Source organism: Phoca vitulina, unplaced genomic scaffold (genome assembly GCF_004348235.1).
Source record: "Phoca vitulina isolate PV1807 unplaced genomic scaffold, GSC_HSeal_1.0 scaffold30, whole genome shotgun sequence".
Taxonomy (NCBI): domain Eukaryota; kingdom Metazoa; phylum Chordata; class Mammalia; order Carnivora; family Phocidae; genus Phoca; species Phoca vitulina.
In genome coordinates, this window is record NW_022589733.1 from 18,699,832 (window position 1) to 18,725,448 (window position 25,617).

A 25,617-nucleotide genomic window follows, 5' to 3' on the forward strand; every position below is an offset into this window, starting at 1 on the left:
GACTAGGTCAGACACCAAGATGGGCAGAGAGAGGGACCGAGACGGAACCAATGGAGATGGATAAAGACAGGGAAACAGAGAGCCTGATACAGGGAAACATGTATAGGGATGGGGTCCAGGACTGTCTGTGGTGCAGAGCCCAGAGAGGGGGTTGAGGGCTGTGGGGCTGGTGGGAGCCCCAGTACCTGCCACCTCCACAGAGCCAGCCCTGCCTGGGCTTCAGGCTTCAATACACCCTGGACCACTAGAGGGCGCTCTGAACCCTCACTGCACTAGTTATTGGCCAAACCTGGAAGACGGGTGGCCCAGAGAGGGTGAGGATGCCCAGCGATACATGGGTCCAGCTGCAATTGCTGGCTCTGGTAAAAGGATAACAGCACAAAAGGGTGCAAACCCTTACCTCCAGGTCCTACCCAGCCTGAGTCCCAGCTCTGCCCTGACACCCACCCTCCCCTGCCACTCCTTGTGGTGGCCTTAACAGCCAGCTACTCACCCCTGACCTGTTTTAGCCCCACTGCCATCCTTGGTTTCACAGCTGCAGAGAGAGAGCATGGAGTCACAGCAGGCTTTAAGACCAGCTGACTGGGGTTCAAATCTGAGCTCTACCAGCTCCAGGCAAGTAGCCTGGGGAGTCTCCTTACCTCCCTGAGCCTCAGCTTGGTCATCTGAAGAATGGAGCTGAATAAATGTGCCCTGCAGGGTGGTCCTGAGGAACACTGATGGTATTGGGGAACATCCGATTCAGTGCTTGCTGCAGAGTGGGCTTTCACGGCGGGTTGTTGTAACCGGGTGTGAAGACAGCAAAGCCAGAGAGCTGGATGCTGGCAGGTCATGTATGTGTTTGTTGCAGGGATAAGTGGACCAGCTGCCACTGAGTGACACAAGTGAGCGCGGTCCTTCCTCTGCCTGGCCAGGGAGACAGAAGGAAGGGATCCAGGGGTTAAAGGGTCAGATTCTAATGACTCCAAATATACACATACTCTCATTCACACTTAGGGAGGGTAGTCCAAGCAGAGAGCACAAGGAGGGCATACGAGTGAGGGTTCTTTAAGGTTCATTGTCTCAGGTCTATAGGTAGGAGAACGGAGGGGTTTTTAGGCAGAGGAGACACAAAGTCAGTCCCCTGTGGGGATGGGTTAGAAGGAACAGGGTAGGGATCGGGAGGCTACTAGAGCTGGAGTGAAGAAAACCATGAGAAAACCTGCAGGTCCTTGGGGGGCAGGAGGAGGAAGGTGTGCTGCCCATCTCTGGCTGCGTCACTGGGTGATGGGGAGCAGGGCTTTGGGTATGGTCAGTCTGGAATTAGAGGGTGTGCAGTTGTAAACACTTGTCAGGGGAAATGACTCCATGTCCCAGGAGAGAGTCATGGCTTGAGGTTGTGGAAAGGAAGCTAAGGCGGAGGGCTCAGCTGCCCATAAGGTCGGGAGACCTAGAAGAGCCCAGAGCTACCAGAGGAAAAGAACCCCTAGAAGGAAAGGAGGAGGAGCAGCCAGAGGTAGAGGAAGACAGGAGGGTGCAGCTCCCCCCCCCACCCCACCCCCAGTATGTTAGTAGGGTCACACAAGTTGAGGATGGAAAAATGTCCTCAAGCCTGAGCCCCAGGGGGCGGGGTGGGAGGGGGGGTTGGCTACAGAAGCACAACAGTGTCCATGTGTCTGTGGAGGCCTCAGTGGACTTGAGCTGGAGCTGAGCTGTGAATGTGGGAGGACAGGTCCTGGGTCTGTGTCTTCCTAAGGTGCGTAGGGAAGGGGATGGTGGTGAACAGGGTATGGCGGCTGTTTAGAGCTCCTTGTGTAAGCTGTGTGGCCAAGAGCCACATAGGAGCCGGCTGTGCGGGCCATTTAGAGCGAGGGTGGCCGGGCCCTGGTCACGGGCAGCCAAGTGCACGCAGACGCTGGGACCGCACTCCCGAGCCGGGTCGGCCGACCCCTGAGGCCCGGCGGCCCCAGAGGCCCAGAAGCGACGCCGCAAGCCAACCCCGCGCGCGGAGCTAGGCGTCCTGTCCCGACGCGGCGCGCGCTGTCGCGATCCGGCGGCGCGTGACGTGGCGGGGGCGGGGCCTGAGCGGCCGGGGCGGCCCAGGCGGTCGAGCTACCGAGCATCCTGTGGGCGCCTGGCTACTGCGAGGTAACGGGCCGCGGGCGGGCGCGCGGGGGAAGCGGGGCCGGGGCCGGGCCGGGGCCGGGGCCGCGTCCTGGAGGCCGAACTTTCCGCGCGGCCGCCGCCGCCGCAGCGTGCGGGGTGCGGGCCCGCCAACCCGGGCGCGGGGCGGGCGGGCGGCACGTGAGAGACGCGGCGGCGAGAGCGTGCCGGAGGGGTGACGCTGTGCGTGTAAGAGGGACTGCGAGCGTGAGGGTGGCTCCAGGAGTGGGGGGAACCCTGAGTGGGAGACCCAGCGTGTGAGGAAGACTACGTGTGTGAGTGTGAGAGACCCCCTGAGTCTGAGCGTGACTGTGTGTGCGCGCAAGAAACACCCTGAGTGAGCAGATGACGCTGATAGTATGGGAGAGACCTTGGTGTGAAGGAGACTCTGGGTGTGCGTGAGAGACAGGCGCCCTAGACCAGAAGGGGGGAGAGAGAGAGAGAGAGAGGGAGGGAGGGAGTGTGTGTGTGTGAGAGGGAGAGAGAGAGAGGGAGAGAGAGAGAGAGAGAGAAACCCTGAGGGTGTGAGAGCCTGAGTGTGAGGGTGACTCCACGAGTGTGGGAGAGGCTGAGAGTGTGAGGGACACTGTGGTGATAGAGTCCCTGAGTGCGATGCTGACTGTGTGAGAGACGGGGAGATACCGGAGGCTGAGTGTGATGAGAAGGAGAACCTGGGCTGTGAGAAACTGCAAATGGAAGACTTTGTACCGCAGGATCAGAGCTTCCTGGGATGCTGCGAGATTGTCTGGGGCCCGCCCGAGCTTGCAGGGCTGGCCTGTTGGTGCTAGGGAACCGGGTGCTCCTGCTGTGATGGCTCTCTCTCGTGTCTTCATGTCCTGTCACCTTGTTTGATCATCTCATGTTATAAATGGAAGGAGATACTTGTAAAACATTCTGAGAATTCTTCACTAAGCACTGAGCAAACAGTCTGGGTACCACATTGTGTAATGGTCAGTATAAATTGGAATCAATATTTAACAGATGTTTTTGAGTACCTCTTGTGTGCACTGGGCTGTGTGCTTGGTGACACAGTTCAAAAGAATTCGGTCTCTGCCCTTGATGGGGGGAAAAAAGCACTGCCAGCAAATCTAGCATCGTGGTAGCCGAATGCTCAGCCATCTGGTGCTTCTCTGAGAGCTGCTCTCTGATTTGAAGATCTGGGAGGAGCAGACTTTTTGAAAGTCTGTGAGTGCTTCCTGAGCTCATTTTTGTCTCTCTTTGCTTGCTGTGAAGCCCTTTAGGAGGAAACTGCCCAGTCTGCCTACATTGCTAAGGTGCCCTTGTGTACTAATGGCTTTTGCTTCCCAACTTTGTTCTCAGACTGCCATTCAAGTTCTTATATTTGATTTCCCTCTCCTGACAAATACGCAGAAAACCACAACAATTTTTTTCTTATCTTCCGTCTTCCCTGTCTGGCTGTGGACATATTTTTTTATTGCAGACTAAAAGTAAATACCAGTTATGTGACTGATCTCCTTGGCCCTTCTTGGTACAGGAGATTTCCTGACCTCTGTCCTGTGTGTTTCCTGCTATAGTCTCCAGGGTGTGGATATATTTTTACAAAAGTGACACAAACAGGGCTTACAGGACCTGGGACTTGGGGAGCAGCAGCTGTCTAGACATGCATGATTTGAGATGACCGGGTTAGTTCTCTGACACGTGTGGGCTGGTTGCTTCAGTTACACTCCACTGTGGGTGTGACGGAACTTCTCAGTAATTGAGTGCTGCCCCTGCCAGGCATGTAAAACTTAAATTTTACAAAGGGAAATATCATCCTGTTGCTTATTAGGTTCGTTTTTTGATAAGCTGCCTCTTACTCTTTGTTGCAGAGGTTAAATGGCCAAGACAGACAAATGGAATTAGGCCTTGCTGTGAAGACTTCCATTTTCTTCTCAGTACCTGACCATTTATGATGAGGCAGCTTATGAAAGTGTGATGTTTGCTTATTTCCTCGCAGGTGAATATTATTGCTCTGTTCTCTATTAGATCTTGGATCTTTGCGATTTGTAAAGAGTTTCAGTTATTTGTGCAAGATACGAACAGGATACTATTAATGAAAAATGGCTCACATATAATTAACAGTTATGTAACACTATATTATATAAAATTGTATATTAAATTGTTTCTTTTTCTAAAGAGTAATTGTGGTGGTTTATAATTAAAGATACTTCAATGAGGTTGTTAAAAAGAAATTGAAAACCAAAGTTAATAGAAAAGACTAGATATCACATACTGTTGAAAGTGAGGGTATTTATTCACTGTGATTAGGTGCTGAATTTGATATTGAGTTTCCTGGTATCTTAGGCAAAAACATAAATGTAGAGTTACGTAACTTTTTCATTTGATATAGGGATACTATATATAGAGAGAGAGAGATAGGGAGAGAAGGAGAGTTAAGCATTAAAAAAGTTAACGCCTATTAATTGTGGAAAATATATAAGACTCAGAGAAGTATAGAAAAGAAAGAGTCCTCTATGTTTTCACCACAGTAGAGATTTTAGTATTTTTCTCAACAATCTTTTCCCCTATGGTCATTAATTATAAAAGAGTTCTCTCTTTTTTTTTTTAAGATTTTATTTATTTATTTTGACAGAGACACAGTGAGACAGTGAGAAAAGGAACACAAGCAGGGGGAGTGGGAGAGGGAGAAGCAGGCTTCCCGCCGAGCAGGGAGCCTGATGTGGGGCTCAATCCCAGTACTCTGGGATCATGACCTGAGCCGAAGGCAGAGGCTTAATGACTGAGCCACCCAGGCGCTCCAAGAGTTCTCATTTCATTTTATTTTTATTTATTTATTTTTAAAGATTTTATTTATTTATTTGACAGAGAAAGACACAGCGAGAGAGGGAACACAAGCAGGGGGGAGTGGGAGAGGGAGAAGCAGGTTTCCCACTGAGCAGGGAGCCCGATGTGGGGCTCAATCCCAGGACCCTGAGATCATGACCTGAGCCAAAGGCAGATGCTTAACGTCTGAGCCACCCAGTTTCCACTTTATTTTTTTAAAAGATTATTTATTTGGGATGCCTGTGTGGCTCAGTTGGTTGGGTGTCTGCTTTCTGCTTGGGTCATGATCCCAGGGTCCTGGGTTGAGCCCCACATTGGGCTCCCTGCTCAGCGGGGAGCCTGCTTCTTCTTCTGCCTGCAGCTCCCCCTGCTTGTGCTCGCTCACTCTCTCTCTCTCTCTCTCTGACACATAAATAAATGAAATCTTAAAAAAAAAATAAAGATTTATTTATTTTGAGAGAGAGAGAGAACATGGGCATAGGAGGAGGGCCAGAGGGAGACAGAGTCTTAAGCACACTCTGTGCTAAGCACAGAGCCCAACATGAGGCTCCATCTCACGACCCTGGGATCATGACCTGAGCAGAAACCAGGAGTCAGACGTTTAACCAACTGTGCCACCCGGTGCCCCTATAAAAGAGTTTTTTTTTTTTTTTTAAAGATTTTATTTATTTATTTGAGAGAGAGAGCACATGAGAGGGGGGAGGGTCAGAGGGAGAAGCAGACTCCCTGCCAAGCAGGGAGCCCGATGCGGGACTCGATCCGGAGACTCCAGGATCATGACCTGAGCCGAAGGCAGTCGCCCAACCAACTGAGCCACCCAGGCGCCCTAAAAGAGTTTTTAAATCCAGGTTGTAAAGTATTCTTTGTAATTGAACTTTGAAAGATTCTTCCTTTTTTTTTCCCCTGAAAATTGCATATGATAGTTTCATGGTTAAATTTTCATGAGGCAATGTTAGTGGTCTGATGAATTCCTTTATTATCTGGTACAGGAGCCTGTAAAATAGGATGAAAACCTGCTAGAAAGCTGCATTGTGTCCTTACAGGCAGGGTTTAATGTTAGTTTTTCACAACAGAAACTTAGAGGGTATGCTGAATTTGGAAATTGTCTTCAATAGTGATTTTTTTATTTTTTTACTTTTTAAAGTAAATTTTTTTTTTTTTTTTAAGATTTTTAATTTATTTATTTGACAGAGAGAGAGAGACAGCGAGAGAGGGAACACAAGCAGGGGGAGTGGGAGAGGGAGAAGCAGGCCCCCCGCTGAGCAGAGAGCCCAATGTGGGCCTCGATCCCAGGACCCTGGGATCATGACCTGAGCCAAAGGCAGACGCTTAACGACTGAGCCGCCCAGGTGCCTCTTCAATAGTGATTTTAGAAACTGTATGAGAAAGAGAGACTGAGAATCTGATAACTGTGTGTGATCTTCACATGCCGATTTCTCTTATCAATTGGATAAAAATTAAAGGCAGAAGGATAGCCAGTTCAGAGAGGGTGATCTGGTAAGATTTTGTTGCACACTCTTTCCCCTAAATACCAGGCTACTGAGCTGGAGATAGCGGCTTAGTTATGAGCTCCTTGATTTTCATCCCATTGTTGAAGAAGGTCTGCAAATCTATTCTGTGGGGATAGATAAACAATGCATCTCACACAGGTATGGACTGCCCTTTTGAGAATGTATGTAGATACTATGGTGACTGATTAAATGCAAATGAATTCAAAACCATTATTGTAGTCAGAGTTGCTTTTTATCATTTTTTTCTCCATCATCTGTTACTTAAAGAGCAAGTACTTTGACAAAATGTTAGGAACCACTTAAGGTCTTAGACTTTCAGTAGGGTTTGTTGTGTATTTTCTCTTAGCTATTTTCTGTCCTTGGTATATTTTATTCAGTGATCAGGGACTGAGTACTGAACCTGTGCTAGGCCTTGTCCTGCGTGCTGTTAAAATAGATGAGGAACTCACAAACTAGTTGGGAGACTGAAGCTAAGTAAATGCAACAGAATGAGGTGGTTGCTAAGGCAGAAGTATGTACTACAAATCTTATGGGCACAAAGAGATATATGGAGAAAGATGGCAGCTAGGCTGTTGGGGAAACGGTGGTAGAAGAAGGGTGTTAGAAGCAGAGGGCTCAGTATGAGCAAAAATATGTTTGTCTGATGGACTCTGGAAACCCTGGACTACTCCAGGTTCTAGAAACTGCAAGTAATTCAGTGGGACAGGACCTTGGGTGGGACTTTGGGGTCGGGGTGGGGTGGGGTGCGGGATATAGTGATAAGGCCCTGCTAAGAAGGTTGGAATTGGTCTTAAAGGCCTCAGGCAGCAGCTTGAGGGAAGGTTCCTAACAGTGTTCTGATACCAACTGAGATATAGTAGGGTTGATACTCTGTTGTGAAACTTGAGGAGCCAAAGCAGTGTTTTTTCTGCTTAGAAGGTTGTCTCCCACCTCTAGCCTGTTCCGCTCTCCTATGTGGAGGTAAACCCTATTGCAGATGCTATTTTTTTTCTTTCCCACTCAGAATTCACATAATTCCTTAGACAAGAGCTATGTTGGGACATTCCATTTTCAGGCCTTCTAGATCTTGCTGATTTTTTTTTTTTCCCCCCACACCCCCTCCATGGGGCTTGAACTCATGACTCTGAGATTAAGAGTCTCATGTTCTACCGACTGAGCCAGCCAGGTGCCCCTAGATCTTGCTGATTATTTGTCTGCGTATTCTGTTGATGACTGAGAGAGGTGCTTTGAAGTCACAACGTAATCGTGGATTCGTGTATTTCTCTTTTCATATCTACGATATTGCTTTATGTATTTTGAAGCTATGTTGTTGGAGGAAACACACACTTAGAATTGTCTTCTTGGTGAATTAACCTCTTTATCATTATGTAATGTCCCTCTTTATCCCTGGAAGTATTTCTTATTCTGAAGTTTATTTTGTCTGATGTGAATATAGCTACTCCAACTTTCGATCAGTGTTTGCATGATTTATTTTTTCCTATCTTTTTACCTAGAACTTATTTATATTTATTTATTTATTTGTTAATTTTTAAGTAGGCTCCACACTCAGCATGGAGCCCAACGAGGGGCTTGAACTAACTACCCTGAGATCAAGATCTGAGCTGAGATAAAAAGTTAACCAACTGAGCCACCCAGGCACCCCTTTATGTTTTTATATTTATTATTTTTTTAAGATTTTATTCACTGAGAGAGAGAGAGCACAGAGGGAGAGTAAGAGGGAGAAGCAGACTCCTTGCTAAGCTGGATCCCAGGACCCTGAGATCATGACCTGGGCCGAAGGCAGACGCTTAACCAACTGAGCCACCCAGGCGCCCCAATGTCTTTATATTTAAAGCGTGTTTCTCATAGACTACATGTTGGGTTTTGCGTTTTTATCTAATTTGTTCTGTCAATGTCTATCTCTTAATTGGTATATTTAGATCACTTACATTTCATGTTATTATTGGGATGGTTGGGTTAAAATCGTCCATCTTGCTAGTTGTCTTCTGTTTTCTATTTGTTGCATATGTTCTTTTTTCTGCCCTCTTAAAAATTTTTTATTATTTAAGTATATTTGATATGCAATGTTATATTAGTTTCAGGTGTACAACATTGTGATTCCACAATTCCATACATGCTCACCATGATAAGTCTAGTTACCATCTGTCACCATACACTGCTATTACAATATTATTGATTATATTTTCTATGCTGTACTTTAAAAAAGATTTTATTTATTTATTTGAGAGAGAGGAGAGCATGAGCGGCAGAGGAGCAGAGGGAGAGGAATAAGCCGACTCCCACTGAGCATGGAGCCCTACTCGGTTGATCCCATGACCCTGAGATCATGACCTGAGCAGAAATCAAGAGTTGGAGGCTTAACTGAATGCGCCACTCAGGCGCCCCTATGCTGTACTTTTTATCTCTGTGACTTATTTATTTTATGACTGGAAGTTTGTATATCTTAATACCCCTTCACATCCCTTCACCCCCCTCCCCTCTGGCAACCACCAGTTTGTTTTATGTATTTATGAGTCCTTTTTTGTTGTTCGTTTGTTTTGTTTTTTAGATAAGTGAACTCATAATGATACTTGTTTTTCTCTGCCAACTTATTTCTCTTAGTGTAATACCTTCTAAGTCCATCCATCTTGCTGCCTGCTTTTGGTTTGAGTATTTTTTTATTTCCACCATTGGTTCATTATTTATACCCCTTCTTTTAATCTTTTTAGTTTAGTGTTTTTTTAAGTAAATTACATTATTTCACATATAAGAAATTTACAACTGTATAACTCCCAATTCTTCCTTCTGTCTCTGTGCTTTTGTTGTCATACATTTTCCTTTTTTTTAAAAAAGATTTTGGGGCGCCTGGGTGGCTCAGTCGTTAGGTGACTGCCTTCAGCTCGGGTCATGATCCCAGGGTCCTGGGATTGAGCCCCACATTGGGCTCCCTGCTCACTGGGAAGCCTGCTTCTCCCTCTCCTACTCCCCCTGCTTGTGTTCCTGCTCTCGCTGTCTCCCTGTCAAATAAATAAATAAATAAAATCTTTAAAAAAATAAAAATAAAAAAATAAAAAGATTTTATTTATTAGAGAGAGAGAGTATGGGCAGGGGAAGGGGCAAAAGGAGAGGGAGAAGCAGCCTCCCCACTGAGCAGGGAGCCCAATGCAAGCTGATCCCAGGACCCTGGGATGACCCCAGCCCAAGGCAGAAGGCAGACACTCAACTGACTGAGCCACCCAGGCTCCCCTCATACATTTTACTTTTATATATGCTATAAATCCACAATTCATTGCTACTATTTTTACTTGAGGCAGTCAATTATATTCTAAAGCAAATAAAAATAGCCACCCCAAAAGTTTTTTTTTTCCAAAAAGTATTTTTTTATATTTACCTCAGACCATTTGATACTATCCTACAGCTCTTGGGGGCTCCATTCTATTTTTTTTTTTTTTCCACTTTTTCCCACTTTGACTCTTAATGGTTTTCATCTCTCTGCTGAAATTTCACATCTGTTTCTGCATGCTGTCTAACTTTTCCATTAGAGTGTTTAATGTATTAATCATAGTTATTTTAAATTTCTTGTCTGGTAGTTCCAATATTCGGGTCATCTCTAAGTCTGGTCCTGTTGATTACTTTGCTTCTTTCCTTTTTTTTTTTTAAAGATTTTATTTATTTATTTGTTTGTTTGTTTGTTTGGGGGAAAGAGAGAATCCCAAGCGGACTCCTTGCTGAGTGCAGAGCCTGACACGGGGCTTGATCTGACAACCCTGAGATAATGACCTGAGCCAAAATCATGAGTTGGATGCTTAACAACCCACCCAGGTGCCCCTGATTACTTTGCTTCTTGATAGTGGGTTGTTTCTCTTGCTTTTTGTTGTGTTGCTTGTAATTTGTTACTGATTGCTAGATGTAGGACTTAAAACAGTAGAAACTGAGGCAAGTATTTATTCTAGGTACATCTCTTCTTTTATTAGGGTATTCGTGTGGGAGTTCCAGTCAGTTAGGAGGTGAGTTTGGTTTGGGTTTTGTTGTGGTTACCTTAGGTGCACACGGGGCTTCAAATTCCTCAGGTTTAGGATGGGTTTGCTGGTGGGAGGGCTTTTCCTCAATGTTTATGCTTTACTCTCAGCTTTAGGTCTTTCTCTTGTTGCTGGGTGCTTGCTTACCTGCTGGTGGGGAGCAGGGATTCACTGTTGTCTTGGTTCAGCCTCAGTGTTAGGCAGGCCCTGTTTTTCTGGGTCTGGGGGGAAGAGGGGTGTAGATCTTTCTGGTGATCCTGCCCTTGCCCCAGAGGTAGGATACTTCTAATGGTCCAGATCAGAATTTCCTGCCTTTCCCCCAGGCATAAAGGCGTGTTTTATTTTTCTTTTACTCTGCCCCAGCTGCCTTGGGAGGGACAGAGTTTACCACCCTTTCCCCAGGGGTGTAAGATTTTTATTCTTTAGAAAAAGGACTGGGTGGACCTTTGCATTTTCCCCAGAGCAGTGATTGCTTTCCTTCTCCAGACTAGCACTACTGAGAAGCTGTCTCTGGCCTCCTGCCTAGTATTTTTTAATGAACATCCAATCTACTGAAGTCTATGGAGAAAAACCCCTGGGTGTCTATGCTCTTGCTGAACCACACAAGACCTTTAGTAATTCATTAGGAAATGTGCCTGAGTTCTTCTTACTTGCCTGCGTGTCGGTCCCGTCATTCTCCCTCTGCCACAGGTGAACCAGAGCTTGCGTCTCTTCATGGAGGTGCCTGTTTTTCCTAAAATTTCAGTCTGGTCGGTTGCCCTGTAACCTCAGCTCTCTGATGCCTCAAGAAAAGTTATGGTTTTGTAGATTGTTTGGCTTTTTCTTGTTATTGGAGTTGGAGTGATGCTTTTCCCGGCTTTCTATATCCTAAATGGAAGTTAGAAGTTAAGGCAATTCCATTTTATACTAATTTTATTTTCCAGTGAAATGAATTTCCCTCTTTCTTTCCCTGTGATATTGTGATTAAATACATATTTGGTCTTCATCCACTGTTTCTAGACACAGCTCCTATAATTTCCTATATAAGAGCCATAGGGGCATGTTCTGTTATAATATTTGCTTTTGTTCTCAATTCCTGAAATAGCTCCAGGGCAATGAAAGTGAAATGGTGTCTTTTGTTATTTATATAACAAGTCCCTTTCAACCCACTTGAGTTTATGTTAATGAGGTGATTTTTGGAAAGCATCCGGATCTTCTAAGGATGGGGGCTAGTTGCTAGAGGAACCAACTGTGTGATTAGGCTGTTGGAACTTTAAGTCCAGTCTGACCTCTGGGGAGGGGAGAGGGGCTGGAGATTGAATCAAGCACTAATGGCCAATGATTTTAATCAGTCGCACCTGTGTAATGAAGCCTCCATAAAACCCCCAAAAGGACAGAGTTTGGAGAGCTTTCAGGTTGGTGAACAGGTGGAGGTGCTGGGTGAGTGGCTTGCCCAGAGAGAGCATGGAACTCCACACCCCTTCCCATATGCCTTGCCCTATGCATCTTTTCCATCTGGCAGTTCCTGCGTTATATCCTTTTATAATAAACTGGTAATCTAGTAAGTAAACTGATTTCTTGAGTTCTGTGAGCCACTCTGGCAAATTAATTAAACCCAAGGAGGGATAGTGGGACCCTCCAATTTATAGCCAGTCAGTTGGAAGCACTGGTAACAACCTGGACTTGTATTTGGCATCTGAAGAGGGGGCAGTTTTGTGGGACTGAGCCCTTCTCTAGTAAAGCATTAACATGAAGACAGTTGGGAGCTTCCTGGACATTATACTCTGCCTGCCTCAAGTATTTGTCAATGGGCTGCAGGTTATAAGGACATTTAATTTTATCTACATTTCCTTCTGGAAGTTAGGTTATTGATAAGTGCTTTTTTTCTTGTAAATCACTAAGACATTTGTAAACTAAGGGAGACTCCTGTCCTGTAGGACTATAATCTCTATAAATTAACCATTTGTTTTTTCTTCCCTTAGCTTTAGGGCAGCCAAGAGTGCTGAGGAATGTCACATATATCCCACCTTGGGGGCAGGGGTTGTGGGGTGTCAGCTTGTGCTTTGTCCTTAGCTTGCCTTCTGCTCCCTCATCATCAGAATTGAGTTAAATTGTCTGTGTTGCAGAATTGCTTGATGTGTAGAAAACCCATACATCTGGGGCGCCTGGGTGGCTCAGTCATTAAGCGTCTGCCTTCGGCTCAGGTCATGATCCCAGGGTCCTGGGATCGAGCCCCATATCGTGCTCCCTGCTCGACGGGAAGCCTGCTTCTCCCTCTTCCACTCCCCCTGCTTGTATTCCCTCTCTGGCTGTCTCTCTCTCTGTCAAATAAATAAATAAAATCTTAAAAAAAAAAAAAAAAGAAAACCCATATATCTGGTGTCAGAGGTCCAAAAAGAATATGTGGGAGCCCCAGCCTCCTCTCCCCATCTAGCTAGGGTCTGATAAAATAGAGGGGAGGCTGAAGTGGTCACTGGGACCAGGTTTCTCCACTTGCTTCTGTGTTGAGTTGGGTGGAAAAAGGCAATATAGGTCTCTCTGCACCTGACTCATGTGAAAATATAGGCTCCTCTGCCATTTCCAGGTTTGTTTTCATGGTTGCTTTGGCTCACCTGACAAACACATGAAAACAAGTATGTACCCACGTGCCTGTGCCTGCCTAGGGAAACCTGTGTGGCTTGGTGCCAAGAGTGAAAGAAAGAGTGGTGCGCCTTAAAGCCAGGTCTCATCTAAGCAGAGGTAGGCTGGGAGTAAAGGAAGGCTTGGTAGTGCCCCAGAGGAGGCTTTTCTCTTGATCTCCAGTCCAGACCCTGGCAGGGGACCGGGACAGGTAAGGCAGGAGTTTTGGATGGAGCTGTGGAGACTGAAGTTTTCCCTGAGAACTGCTTACTCTTGAGTGGCTATGGTTCCCTCGCTCTGAGCTCCGTGAGGTAAGGTTCTGGCACTTCCATCTTTGTTGAGTAGATGAGAGGCTTCTGGGAAGATGATGTGCTGATCTCATTCTTATCCCTGAAGTTATCTCTGTGACCTTAAAAGACTGATTCCTGGGTGGGAATCATATGGCTTATAGGATTCCTTTATCCAGAAGATGAGGTGGGAGTAAGTAGGTGATTTGAATTCCTGATTACTGGGGCACAGGAATTGAGAGAGGGAGAAGGTCATGCTGAGTGCAGGTTCAGGAAGGTGCTTGTCTTCCTCTGACAGATTCTGGGTTTTTCATATATAGGTTGTTATGGAATCTAACTTCTTTGAGGTTTCTGGACTGGCTCAACTCTAAACCAAAAGTAGTAGTGTGTGCCATCTCCCTATGGGATGCCTTCTAATGCCAGGTCTGTGGATGAGAGAAGCCATGTAGCTCTGATTGGGTGTCAAAATTCCTGGGTCCTGTTCTGGGAGAATCTCTTTGCAACCCCAGACGGTAGTGAGGGCATGCTGAGGAGGAAAACAAACTGATAGCAGTCAAGTCCCATGTTAGGGTGCCCTCTGGATGTTCTTTCTCCATCGGGTCTTAATTATATTCTCTCTCTTTTCTGGGCACTTTGGAAAAAGAGATGTATTGAATGGGCAAACAGCAATGTAGGAAGTAAGATTGATGTTGTAGACACAGCAACACACAGGTGTGTATTTTCATGAAGGTCCTTTCCTTGTTCTAGTCTTTGCAGTGGCCCTGGTCTTAGCATCTTCTTAGCCTTTCTCTCCACCTGCTCATGTTCTTTGCTGGCCTGAGAGTAGCTACAGACTTGTCCACATGTTGCTGGATACTGCAGAAGTTCCTGTTTATGTTTGGGTGGAGGTGAGTGGGTGTGGGCAGTGAGAAGCCTATCAGGCTGAGTAACCTGGCAGTGGGAGTCTGGTCTTTGCAGGACAGGTTTGTAGGTTTTAAAATGGTAAGACCAGGCCAAAACCTGCACCTCAGGGAGAATCCATGCTATGGATAAATCTAATGCCAACCTGTTCTTGGTGTCAAGCCAGGTACCTCTTGTTGGAAGTTGCCATCAGCTGAGCTCTCACGGTTATCTTTCTTGGGAGCACTAGGTGTCTGCCTACCTCCATTTATTTCTGTGTCCTGTGGTGGAAATGGATATAAACCTCATTATATTTAGGTCTGTGTGTAAGGCATGCTGTTCCTACATAAGAGGTTAGCTTTGCAGGTCTAAACCAGAGACTCACCAGCTTCTGCCCTAGACTGACATACTTATATTCTTTGATATTCTTTGCCAGGCCACAGTAAACACAAGTGTGAAGGAAACATTTGTCATGGAAGTCAGGGAGCTGGAGAGCCCCACACCAACCTACCATCTCATTCCCGAGGCCAACCAGCCCAAGGAAGATGTCAACATGCAACCTCAACAGACTGCAGAAACTATGCAGCTAAAGAAGGAGATCTCGCTGTTGAATGGGGTCAGCCTGGTGGTGGGCAACATGATCGGCTCAGGAATCTTTGTCTCACCCAAGGGCGTGCTGGTATACACTGCCTCCTATGGGTTGTCGCTGGTCGTATGGGCCATTGGTGGGCTTTTCTCCGTTGTTGGTGCCCTTTGCTATGCGGAGCTGGGGACCACCATCACCAAGTCTGGGGCCAGCTATGCTTATATTCTAGAGGCCTTTGGGGGCTTCATTGCCTTTATCCGCCTGTGGGCCTCCTTGCTAATTGTTGAGCCCACCAGTCAGGCCATCATTGCCATCACCTTCGCCAACTACATCATCCAGCCCTCGTTCCCTACCTGTGATCCCCCATACCTGGCCTGCCGTCTCCTTGCTGCTGCTTGCATATGTAAGTCTGGGGTTTAGTGGCGGAGTATGTTTGAGGGTGTGGGTTCCTTTAATGCTAATGGTAACTGATACTTGAACACCATATTTTGCTTTTGGGGGGAAGAGAGGCATCTTACCTTTTTTTTTTTTCTTTTTTTTAAAAAATATTTTATTTATTTAAGAGAGAGAGAGAGCAGGAGCAGGATGGGTGGGGGAGAGGGAGAGGCAGATTCCCTGCTGAGCAGGGGGCCTGATGCGGGACTCAATCCCAGGATCCTGGGATCATGACCTGAGCCGAAGGCAGATGCTTAACTGACTGAGCCACCCAGGCGCCCCGCATCTTACCTTTTGAAGTAATTTCACCAAAGTCATTTAACCCTGAGAGATAAGTAAGGGTAAAGGTTAGGGATGAGAGAAGTTTGAGTCTCTTTGTGGCTTTTGGTGCCTCACATTCCTTCTACTCTTGACTGTTCCAGAGTTCTGTTCCCCAGTCTATGTGACAGGTTGGTACATGTCTTACATTTGTCTTACCAGTTGTTTTGATTGGAGTCAACATCACTAGTTGTAACTGAACCCAGAAAAAAACATCAGTGCTGAGGACTTTATTTTTTGCTTCGCAGCTTTTTATTTTAAACCAGTTTAGAGGCTGAGGAAAGAGGCTTCTCTAGATTGTTGGGGTCCCAAGGTGTTATCCCTCAGCCCACAGGACCAGTGTTTCCTGCCACTGCCATTCTTTGCAGCCCATTCTGAGCAGCAGGCACCACACCAAAATGGCTTTTTCTCATTGGTGTTTCAAATTTCTTTCTCTCTCTCTCTCTCTTTTTTTTTTTAAGATTTTATTTATTTATTTGGAAGAGAGAGTGCGCACGCGAGAGAGAGAAGGAGGGAGATCACGAACAGGGGGAAGGGTAGAGGGAGAAGCAGACTCCCCGCTGAGCAGGGAGCCCGATGTGGGACTCAATCCCAGGACCCCGGGATCATGACCTGAGCCGAAGGCAGACGCTTAACTGACTGAGTTACCCAGGCGCCCCATATTTGGGTTTCTGATGACAGAACCCAAGAGATCCCAGTTGATCCCTCTTTATTTTCCTTTTTCTCTCATGAGGTGGTAAGGAGGGATTCTGTGAAATCACTGAAAAGGAGAGAAGATTGCTGTGAATTTACCCAATCTTGTAGAGCTAGTGTTTTAGCTGAGAAGTGGCCCAGAATTCCCTGTGTTCCTTAGTACTGTGCTGCCAGGGGCACTTAATTATACTCTGTTCTTTCCATATCTCTGCTTGCAAAAGCTTTGGCAGTATATGTAGTTTATCCACAGCGTTAAAAATAGACTGAGAGTACCTTGGAGTTAGCAAAAAAGGATTGTACGGTACACTGTGCTTCCTGACTTTAAGGAATTTGTTAAAGACAAATGTTAAAGGGAACCCCTCCACATGTAGCCCCAGGAGGAGGTAAGGTGGGTACTCAGCTGTATGTGTGTTAGGGTCTGGCCAGGGGAACTCGGGCCTGACTGAGTTCTCTAAAAAAAAGAAGAATTTTCTGATTATAAAATGTGTTCATTAGGGAGAAGATGAACTTATCCTCAATCACCCATAATCTACCACCAAAAGATGAACACCTTTAATAATTAAATCATGTCTTCATTTCTTTTATAGAATTGGCATCGTACTTTGCATATAACTTTATATTCTGCTTTTTAAGTTTAGTATATCATGTTTTTCCCCCTTTTTATGGAATGTTCTTCAAAAGAAACATTTTTTAAAGTAGCGTCTTTTTATTATAATTACTATTATTTAAAGGGAATACATAGACATTACAGGCACTTTGAAAATGCAAAAAAATAGAAAAAAAAAAAAGAAAAATCACCCATAATTTTATTTTTTAAATTTATTTTATTTTTAAAAGATTTTTATTTATTTATTTGTCAGAGAGAGAGAGAGCACAAGCAGTGGGAGCCGCCGGCAGAGGGAGAAGCAGGCTCCCCACTGAGCAAGGAGCCCCATGTGGGACTCGATCCCAAGACCCTGGGATTATGACCTGAGCTGAAGGCAGATGCTTAACCAACTGAGCCACCCAGGCATCCCCACCCCATAATTTTAACTCCCAGAGAACTATTGCTACTATTTGTGTGAAATACCTCCTAGTATTTTTTTTTTTCTGTGCTTATCTCATTTTTTTTTTTTTTTTTTTGCTCTTGAGATCATACTGTCTGTGGTTTGTATAATACTTTAAAAATTTTAATATTTAATCCCTTTCATCAGATATTCTTAGAAAACATGGTTTAGGGACACATAAATAGTTTCCTGGCAGTGTAGTATAGTGGTTAAGATCATAGGCTCCCATGCCAGACCAGGACTGATTCTAGCTTTACCAGCTGTTTTTCCCAGCTGTTAACCTTGGCGGAGTTACTTAACTGTTGCCTTGGTCTTCTCATTTATAAAATGGAAATATCATGAGGAATAAATGAATCAATACAGGTACAGTACTTCTCTTTCTGGCATGGAGTAAGTGCTCTGTATTATTATTATAAATAATATTGCTGTGGGAGTCTTTGTATATAAAGATTAAGAGTTTCTGCATCTTTTTTTTTTTTTTTTTTTTTAGGGTAGAATTAGCTATACAGGAGAAATACCTGTGTCTAAAGAAATAAACAGTTTTAAGATTCTTTGTGTGTTACCCAGTTTCCTTCTAGAAGGTTTTGTGAGTTTGTGCTCTTATCTAAGCACTTGAGAGTGCCTGTGTGTTGGCCTCGTGATGGCCTTAGGGTGAATTCCAAGGGTAACCAAGTCAAAGGACACCATTCTATATATAATTTTTCATGTATAGAAGATTTTTATTTGGTAAATCTTTTTTCCTTTATGATTTTCTCCATTGTTTTTGTTCATTTGTGCTTAACGAAGCCCATCCCCATACCAGGAACTGCTCTTTTTTCTTTTCTTTGCCAGAACTGCTCTTTTGATTGGAGGAGAGACCTCACCTCTTAGATGTGCAGTCATGGTATCTGTAGCTTTTTTCATTCAAGTGTACTTTTACCCAGATTACTCACCATCAGAATTCCTTCAAGCCCCTATCCCAGAAGCCCAGGCTTTTCCATAATGCATACCTGCAGGTAGGAACTTGTCAGAAATGGGCTTAAGTCATAAAACCATGTCCTGTCCTAACTGACAAGACTTTGGGGTTCAGCTTACTTCTCTTCTTGAAATTTAGGGTGTAGAATTGGGCTGATGCATCATCTAACAAAGCTGGGATGTGCTGAAGGGAGTCTCTTTGGGCAGGGGTGGCAGTGGTCTTAAGAGACAAAATTGGAAGATACCAATTAGGTCATAATACAAAAATCTGCGCTGAATCCACGGCGAAATTTAGGTAGGATAGGAGAATTGAGTTAGTCTTGAAATTAAGATAAGAGGGGTCCAGGTTGTTTTTTGGGGAGACTATCTATGGAAATTATAGCCATGCAAGCTAGACAATTGAAGTTCCATTCTAGAAGAAAGGGCCCAGCATTCTCCATATAACAACTGCAGGTCAGAGTTGCAAGCTAGTGGCCAGACTTGACCCACAGATATATTTGTTTAGCCTAGTGTTGTAAGCAATTTTGAATTACTTGCCAACATTTGAAAACCAGGACCTTTCTGTTGAAAAATCAAAAGTTCTGGCAACCTTGGACCCAGATTCCTTCCTGACACAATCAGCTGCCTTTGTGTAGTGGTTGCTCCCTTTATTTTTTTTTTAATATTTTATTTATTTAGGGCGCCGGGGTGGCTCAGATGGTTAAGCGTCTGCCTTTGGCTCAGGTCATGATCCCAGGGTCCTGGGATCGAGTCCCGCATTGGGCTCCCTGCTCCTTGGGAGCCTGCTTCTCCCTCTGCATCTCTCTCTCTCTCTCTCTCATGCATAAATAAAAATTTTAAAAAAATATATTTTATTTATTTATTTGATAGAGAGAGAGAGAGCATGGTGGCGGTAGGGAGGGTGGTAACAGGAGAGGGAGAAGCAGACTCCCCGCTGAGAACAAGGAGCCCGGCCCTGGGCTTGATCCCAGGACCCTGGGACCACGGCCCGAGCTAAAGGCAGACGCTTAACTGACTGAGCCACCCAGGCACTCATATACCCAGACATTCTTGCCTTTGCTCTGTTGCATTACCTCCTTGGCCCTTAAAGGCATCGCTGTTTCACATCCTCACTTTCCAGCAGCCCCCCCACCCTATTCCCAGGTTATACTGGCAGAGAGATCCTAGCACCTTTTTTGAATTTCAGGCTATCTTAGCTACTCATTATCCTAGAACAGTGGTTTTCAACCAGAGGTGAGTTTGTCCCCCAGGAAACATTTGCAAGGTCTGGAGACATTTTTGGTTGTCACACCTCCTTGGAAGGGGTGCTACTGGCATCTAGTGAGTAGAAGCCAGGGGTGCTATTGAGCATCTTATAAAGTACAGGACAGCCTCTCACAACTAAGACTTATTTTGCCCCAAATATCAATAGTGCTGAAGTTGAGAAACTCTATCCTAAAGGTGCATTCTATTCATATGTGTTCTGGGAGCTTGTAGTCTTCTGTGGTGGGTGGGGCCTCAGGCTGTCAACTGGACTCAGTGTGCTCAGAGGCTCTTACTCACTTATAGGACTATAGGGGAAAATGGCAGTTCTTGAGGCCCGTAGGTCCCTCCTCTTGCCAGGTGACCAGCAGTATTATTGGTAACTCAGGTGCCCAGGAGTACTTGATTTGAGTGTGGAAGGGTGGTTTTTCTTAGTTTATTTTTGTGGGATCCTGCCTGTTGTGTAGGCTCACACACGTCATTCAAGAATATTTGCTGTGAAGGTTTCATTATAGAAGTCATTCAGCACTGATACTGGCATCAAAGCAGAGGCTTGCTCACTGCTGAGACTCCATTTCCTTCAACCCCCAGGGTTGGTTTGGGGAAAGCTGACAGTGAAGAGGAGCAGGAGCAGGAGGAGATGGGGGAGGGAGACTTCTAAATTAGAGGAGATTGGAGGGAAGAAACACTGTATAATGCCTGAATAGCTTTCTGTTGTCTCTTGCTGTCTTGGACTCAGGCCTGGGCAGGGTTCTGAGAAGGAAGGTTATGCTCCCCTACTTTGGTCACTGGTTGCTATGGATAGACAGCTTTCATGTTCTGAAAGTGACATGACTCAGAAGGACTGGGTCTTTACCATAGTCTCAAAGACCCTGGAGTCTACCCCCTGTAATAAGACTAAATGTGTGTATTTGTGTAATTAAAAACAAGGACGATTCTTAAAAAGGCATATACCTGACATATTCATATGCATCCCAAGAGGGAGCTCCAGATTCCAGGATTTCCATTTGGAAGGGTTTACCTCTCCTGGACTGTTATAGAACATTTTTCTCCTAATATACTTGTAGATGGTCTCTCCCTAGCTTTTTTCTTCTCCCACCTTGTTGCTGTTGTTGTTAAGGATTGCATTCCTCTGTCCTTGAGTGCCCCTTAGTAACACCCAGCTTGTTTGTGGGAGGAATTGGAAGGGTTCCTTCCTCCCTGTTGCTGTGGGAAAAGGGAGCCGTGACTGTCAGCATAACTGGGACTATAGCTGCGGATTGCTAAGTGATCTCCTCATCAGAAAGAGAATATGAGAGGTACAGTTCTGTTTTAGGGTACATGTATTATCCAGGATTAATTTGGGTTTCAAACACCTGAAAACCAAAAGCAGCATGGCTCAAATATATTTAAGTTTATTTCTCTCACATATTAAAGGTAGGCAGTATGAGACTGGTAGGGTGACTTCATAATTTTTCAGGGAGCCAGGTTCCTTCCTTCTGCCTTACTGCTCTGCCATCCTCAGCATGTGACTTCTAGCTGGTGGTCCAAGATGGCTACTCAAGCTCTAGCTGTCAAGTCTGTACTGTAGCTGACAGGAAGGACAAAGAAAGGCATGCTCTTCCCTTCAAAGAGACTTCCTGAGGTCTTATTTATATGAAACTTTGCTTACCTCCCTGGGGCAAGAACTTAGTTACTTGGCTGTACCTGCCTGCAAGAGAGGCTGGTAAATGTCAGCTTTAATTTAGGCAGCCCATATTCTAGCTAAAATTTCTATTACTAAGGAAAAATGGAGGAACAGATATTTAAAGATAACTAGCAGTTTTTGCCACAGAGAGACTTTGGGGATTTGTTTCTGCTTTAGGGTTCGGTGTGGATCTGCTATTTGAGTACTCCTTTCCCAGCATCATGCCCCCAGAACTTGAAGACCCTCACATGGACCCCACGCTCATCGGTGTAGGCTTTCCAGCAAGGACATGAGATCAGAAGAGGAGGGAAGGCTTGGATATTGTAATTGTGGTAGTTACTTTTATCTGAGCACCTGGCCTCCAGGCCCAGCCTTGTGCTTGAGCGCTGATAGAATCTGTGGTGCTAGATGGGGTTGGGAATTTGGGGAGGTTTGGAGGGGTGAGGATCAGATGGTGAAATGTTTCTTAATTAGAATCAGGAAAACATTCAGGGGACTTGGCTTCTGTTTGGTAGACTGTTTTTGGGAGCTCTCTGTTCTCTGGCAGAGCTGAGAGTACAGTGAAGCAAGTAAGACTCCTGGGGCCAGCATTTAAGGATGGATGCGCTCACTCTCAGGTTCTTCAAGTGGTTCTGAAAGTGAGTGTTTCCTTATATTTTGTGCCCCAGGCGCCCCCCTCACCTCACTCTACTCCTGGCCTTGCTCCCTGGCTGCACATTGTTCTAGATTAAGTAGTTTTTACGGAGGAAGAGGCATATGTGCATGGTAAACAAGTCAGAGTATAAAATAGTATAAAATGGGAAAAGTCTTTCTCTCTCTCCAGAGGCAACCACTGTGACAGGCTCTTTTGTATCTTTCCGACTGTCATTCAGAATGGGGAGAAGGAGTAGAAGTGAGACGGAGTGCCTGTCAGTGGGTCTGAGGATTATGTCTGCTTCTCTCCCCGATCTTGCATCCACATCTTGGTGCTACAGGGCAGAAGCACAGTGAGCATAGCCAGGGCATTGTGTGCTAATCTCTTCATGTGTATGTCCATCTTTTTGTCTCCCTCTCTTTTTGTCCCTTCTCTCTGGCTCTTTATCTCTGTCTCTTGTCTCTATCTCCTCTGTCTTCTGTGTATTTCTCTGTCTTTCTCTGTTAGGCTTTTTCTCACAAGCTGCACGCCCTCTCACTTCTGCGGCTTTTCATAGTCCTGCTTCCTTCCTCTGTTTTCTTGTGGTTTTTGTTCCTCTATTACAAGGGCCTGAATGTCACTTTGACTTGCTGTATCTCCCAACTCTGCTACTGTTAGATAGATTCAGTCTCTTGGTACCCCAGTCTCTGTTCCTGGGAAAGGCAATTGAATAGGCTCAGCTTGGGTGATCAACCGTGATAGGTGAGTAGGAGCAAGTCCCAAGAAGGGGCCTGGAAGGTACCTCAGAATATGCTTACTGTATAGCACAGGGATCTGTGGATTACAGGTGGCTATTAATTAGGTAATCCTTATGCTAGCTGATGTAGGCTTAGCCCCACACAGCAAACTTTGATTAGCAGGGCAACAGCATGCATTCCTTTGGCCTTCCCTCTCATTTGACTGTTGCCTCCCACTCCTGACTGACTAGTGAGCACTTGTGTCATTTGCCAAAGTACTACTGAGTGAAAGCTCTTTTTTTTTTTTTTTTTTAAGCTTTTATTTATTTATTTGTCAGAGGGAGAGAGAGATCGCACAAGCAGGGGGAGTTTCAGGCAGAGGGAGAAGCAAGCTCCCCACTGGAGCAGGGAGCCCAATGCTGGACTCGATCCCAGGACTCTGGGATCATGACCTGAGCTGAAGGCAGATGCTTAACCGAGTCACCCAGGTGTCCTAGTGAGTGAAAGCTCTTAAAGTGCTGTGGAGCCTGTTTAGCCATCGTGTTTATTTCCACAGGCTCTAGGCTCTCCTCCCTTTGAGTAGAAGAATGTGAACTTTCTGACAGTTGCCTTGCTCTAGGGAATTAGTGGTTAAGTGAAAGTCATCACCCTCTTGATTTCAACCAGAGTTCATCATTTCCCCTCTTTGCTTGGCACACAATAAAACAATATGCTTTTGTTTCCCCCCCTAATAATTTGTGGTCTCCTTGGGGAAGCACCATGCAAATGCCTGAGGGAGAGACCTTGAGCCAGGTGTCCACATGAGTATAGCATAGATACTAATCTGTGCTGTGAAGTGGGACTGTTACAGGGTTCAGGGAGAGACAGCTCAGTGAGCAGCTGGCTGGTATATTTGGGGAAGGTTTTACAGAGGAAGTGGTGACCGAGCTAGACCTCGAAAGTGGGAGTTGCTGTCGGCGGTGGCAGCACGAGGAGGAAAGGACATTTCTTTTTTTTTTTTTTTTTTTAAATATTTTATTTACTTATTTGACAGAGAGTGAGAGCACAAGCCAGGAGACAGAGGGAGAAGCAGGTTCCTCGCTGAGCGGGGAGCCCGACATGGGACCCGATCCCAGGACCCCGGGATCACGACCCGAGCCGAAGGCAGCCGCCCAACCAACTGAGCCACTCAGGCGCCCCTCTTTTAAGAATGTATATGGCACCAGTAAATGGTGTAGGAGTGGATAGAGGTGGCTTAGAGGATGAGCCCAAAAGATTTTGTAATAATGTTTGAGGTTCACATAAAAGTTCTATTTTTGGAGGCTTGGGGCAGTACTTAGCAGTGTCACTGTGGTGCCCCTTGTATTCTGTGTCCTCCTGGTGGGTCAGAGCAGTCCCTGTTTAGCGGGGGTAAGGTGCTGGGACCCTCAGCACAGGGCCCAGATAACACTGAGATCTACAGGAACTGGAAATAAAGCCAGCAGTGCAGACAGGAGCCTGGGGAATGCCCAAACAAGCTCGCTTCTCCATGGACCTCACTGAGAATTGGGAAGTTTGGATAGAAATGGAGAGGGAGTTGGGAGAGGTCCTTACAAGCTGAGGAATGATGGTTGGCCTCTCTCAGCCAGTTTCCTCATCTATAAAACAAGAATAGGAATGTCTATATTTTGGGGTTGTGAGAATTAATTGAAAAGATGTATGTGAAATTGTCAGGTACTTACATACAAAACGTTGTCTCTAATTCCTAGATGACTTGCCAGCTGCATTCAAATTCACCTCATTTATTGGTGGGCCTCTCTTGTAGCCATGGGAATGTTTTGTGCCTTGGATGGTTTGGAACGTTGGGAGTCTGAGCGGGAAAGAGTGGGTGAAGTCCATTATTCCTGGGCCTGGAGGCAATTTCCAAAAAAATGATTCTGGCTGTCAGAATTTATGAATGTGTTAAGGCATGCCTTTGTATCTTTACTTGTTAACAGTGATGGGCAGATGGTGGATGTCCCTCCATTGCCTGTTCTTCGGGCTCTGATTGGTCCATTGGCCCCTTTGCTTTAGGCAGATAGGGCAGAAGCAATGTTCTCTATAAGAAGAGATTGGATCACTGTGCCCTCAGCTTAAGCCTGCCGGTGACTTTATGTTTTTCCTTCTAGGTCTGCTGACATTTGTGAACTGTGCTTATGTCAAGTGGGGCACACGTGTTCAGGACACGTTCACTTATGCCAAGGTCCTAGCGCTCATTGCCATCATTGTCATGGGCCTTGTTAAACTGTGCCAGGGTAAGATGGGCCTGGGCTGGGAAGGAGGGTGGATGACTCTGGGAGTTAGCCTAGATTTCCTAAGGAGGACATGGGGAATCTTGGCTTTACTGATTAGCTCTTTCTGTGTATATTATAGACTGTCAGTGAGAGCAAGACATCTATTCCTGGGCTTCTTGGGCCAGGCTGGCTTGGCCAGCTGAACATGAGTCAGTCGCTCCCTCAGGGCTGCTTTCCCTGTGTGGAGGCTGGGAACATTGCAAGAAGGCAGCTGGGAGCCCAGGAGTTTTTAAAACCTGGATCTTGTGTAATTGGATCATAAATGTAACTGATGGGGATAGAGTGAGCCCTGCTTGGCCCTGTTTTTGGTCTGTGACTGCCAGGCAGTGAATAGGAAAACCTGGCTGTCCTTGAGAGGAGTGGGTAGGTGTGTATGTGGGGTAGATGGAGTATAGAAATGAGTGGTTATTTTGCAGCCTCTATTTTTCATCTGGATTTGCTTTTATTTAACATTCGGTCTCAAAGTCAGCTCTCAGCAAAATAGTAAAATAGTATGAAGTTGGCACTGACTTTCCTGCATGTTGGCTTTAGAAAGCTTTTCATTCCTGAACCGGAGTAGACTGGCAGTGAGGATAGACAAGGTCTCCTGAGCTCTTAGGGAAGTCTTGAGGTATCTTTGGCCAAGGAGATCTCAGTCGTTCTCTAGATTGCCTGACACTAAACTCAGCCATGTTTACATTTACCAGGGAGAGCTGAGACCCCCATCTCAGATTCATTGGATTAAACACAAAATGGTTTTGGAGTTCAGAAAGCTCTGTTTTTAAGTGCCTTGGCAGCTGGTCCAGTACCTTTGTGACCACGTGCCAAGTTAGTACAGCCAGCCACCTCGATGTCCTT

The 25,617-nt window shown here is 45.6% G+C and overlaps 1 protein-coding gene across 7 annotated transcripts in view; it reads left to right on the forward strand.

Annotated features, from left to right (window-relative positions):
- The first annotated feature begins 2,053 nt into the window (after positions 1-2,053).
- SLC7A6 (solute carrier family 7 member 6) overlaps positions 2,054-25,617 on the forward strand; it is a 32,839-nt gene continuing 9,275 nt past the window's right edge. For 3 of the 7 annotated variants that reach the window (XM_032424188.1, XM_032424193.1, XM_032424194.1), the window contains exons 1-4: positions 2,054-2,127; positions 3,972-4,099; positions 14,636-15,188; positions 24,616-24,741. In XM_032424188.1, the coding sequence (XP_032280079.1) occupies positions 14,672-15,188; positions 24,616-24,741 (643 nt within the window). In that variant the 5' untranslated portion in view covers positions 2,054-2,127; positions 3,972-4,099; positions 14,636-14,671. Of the gene's footprint in view, positions 2,128-2,354; positions 2,418-2,634; positions 3,093-3,971; positions 4,100-14,635; positions 15,189-24,615; positions 24,742-25,617 lie in introns of those variants that run through there. The other 4 variants (XM_032424195.1, XM_032424190.1, XM_032424189.1 and 1 more) reach the window with 4 other exon arrangements.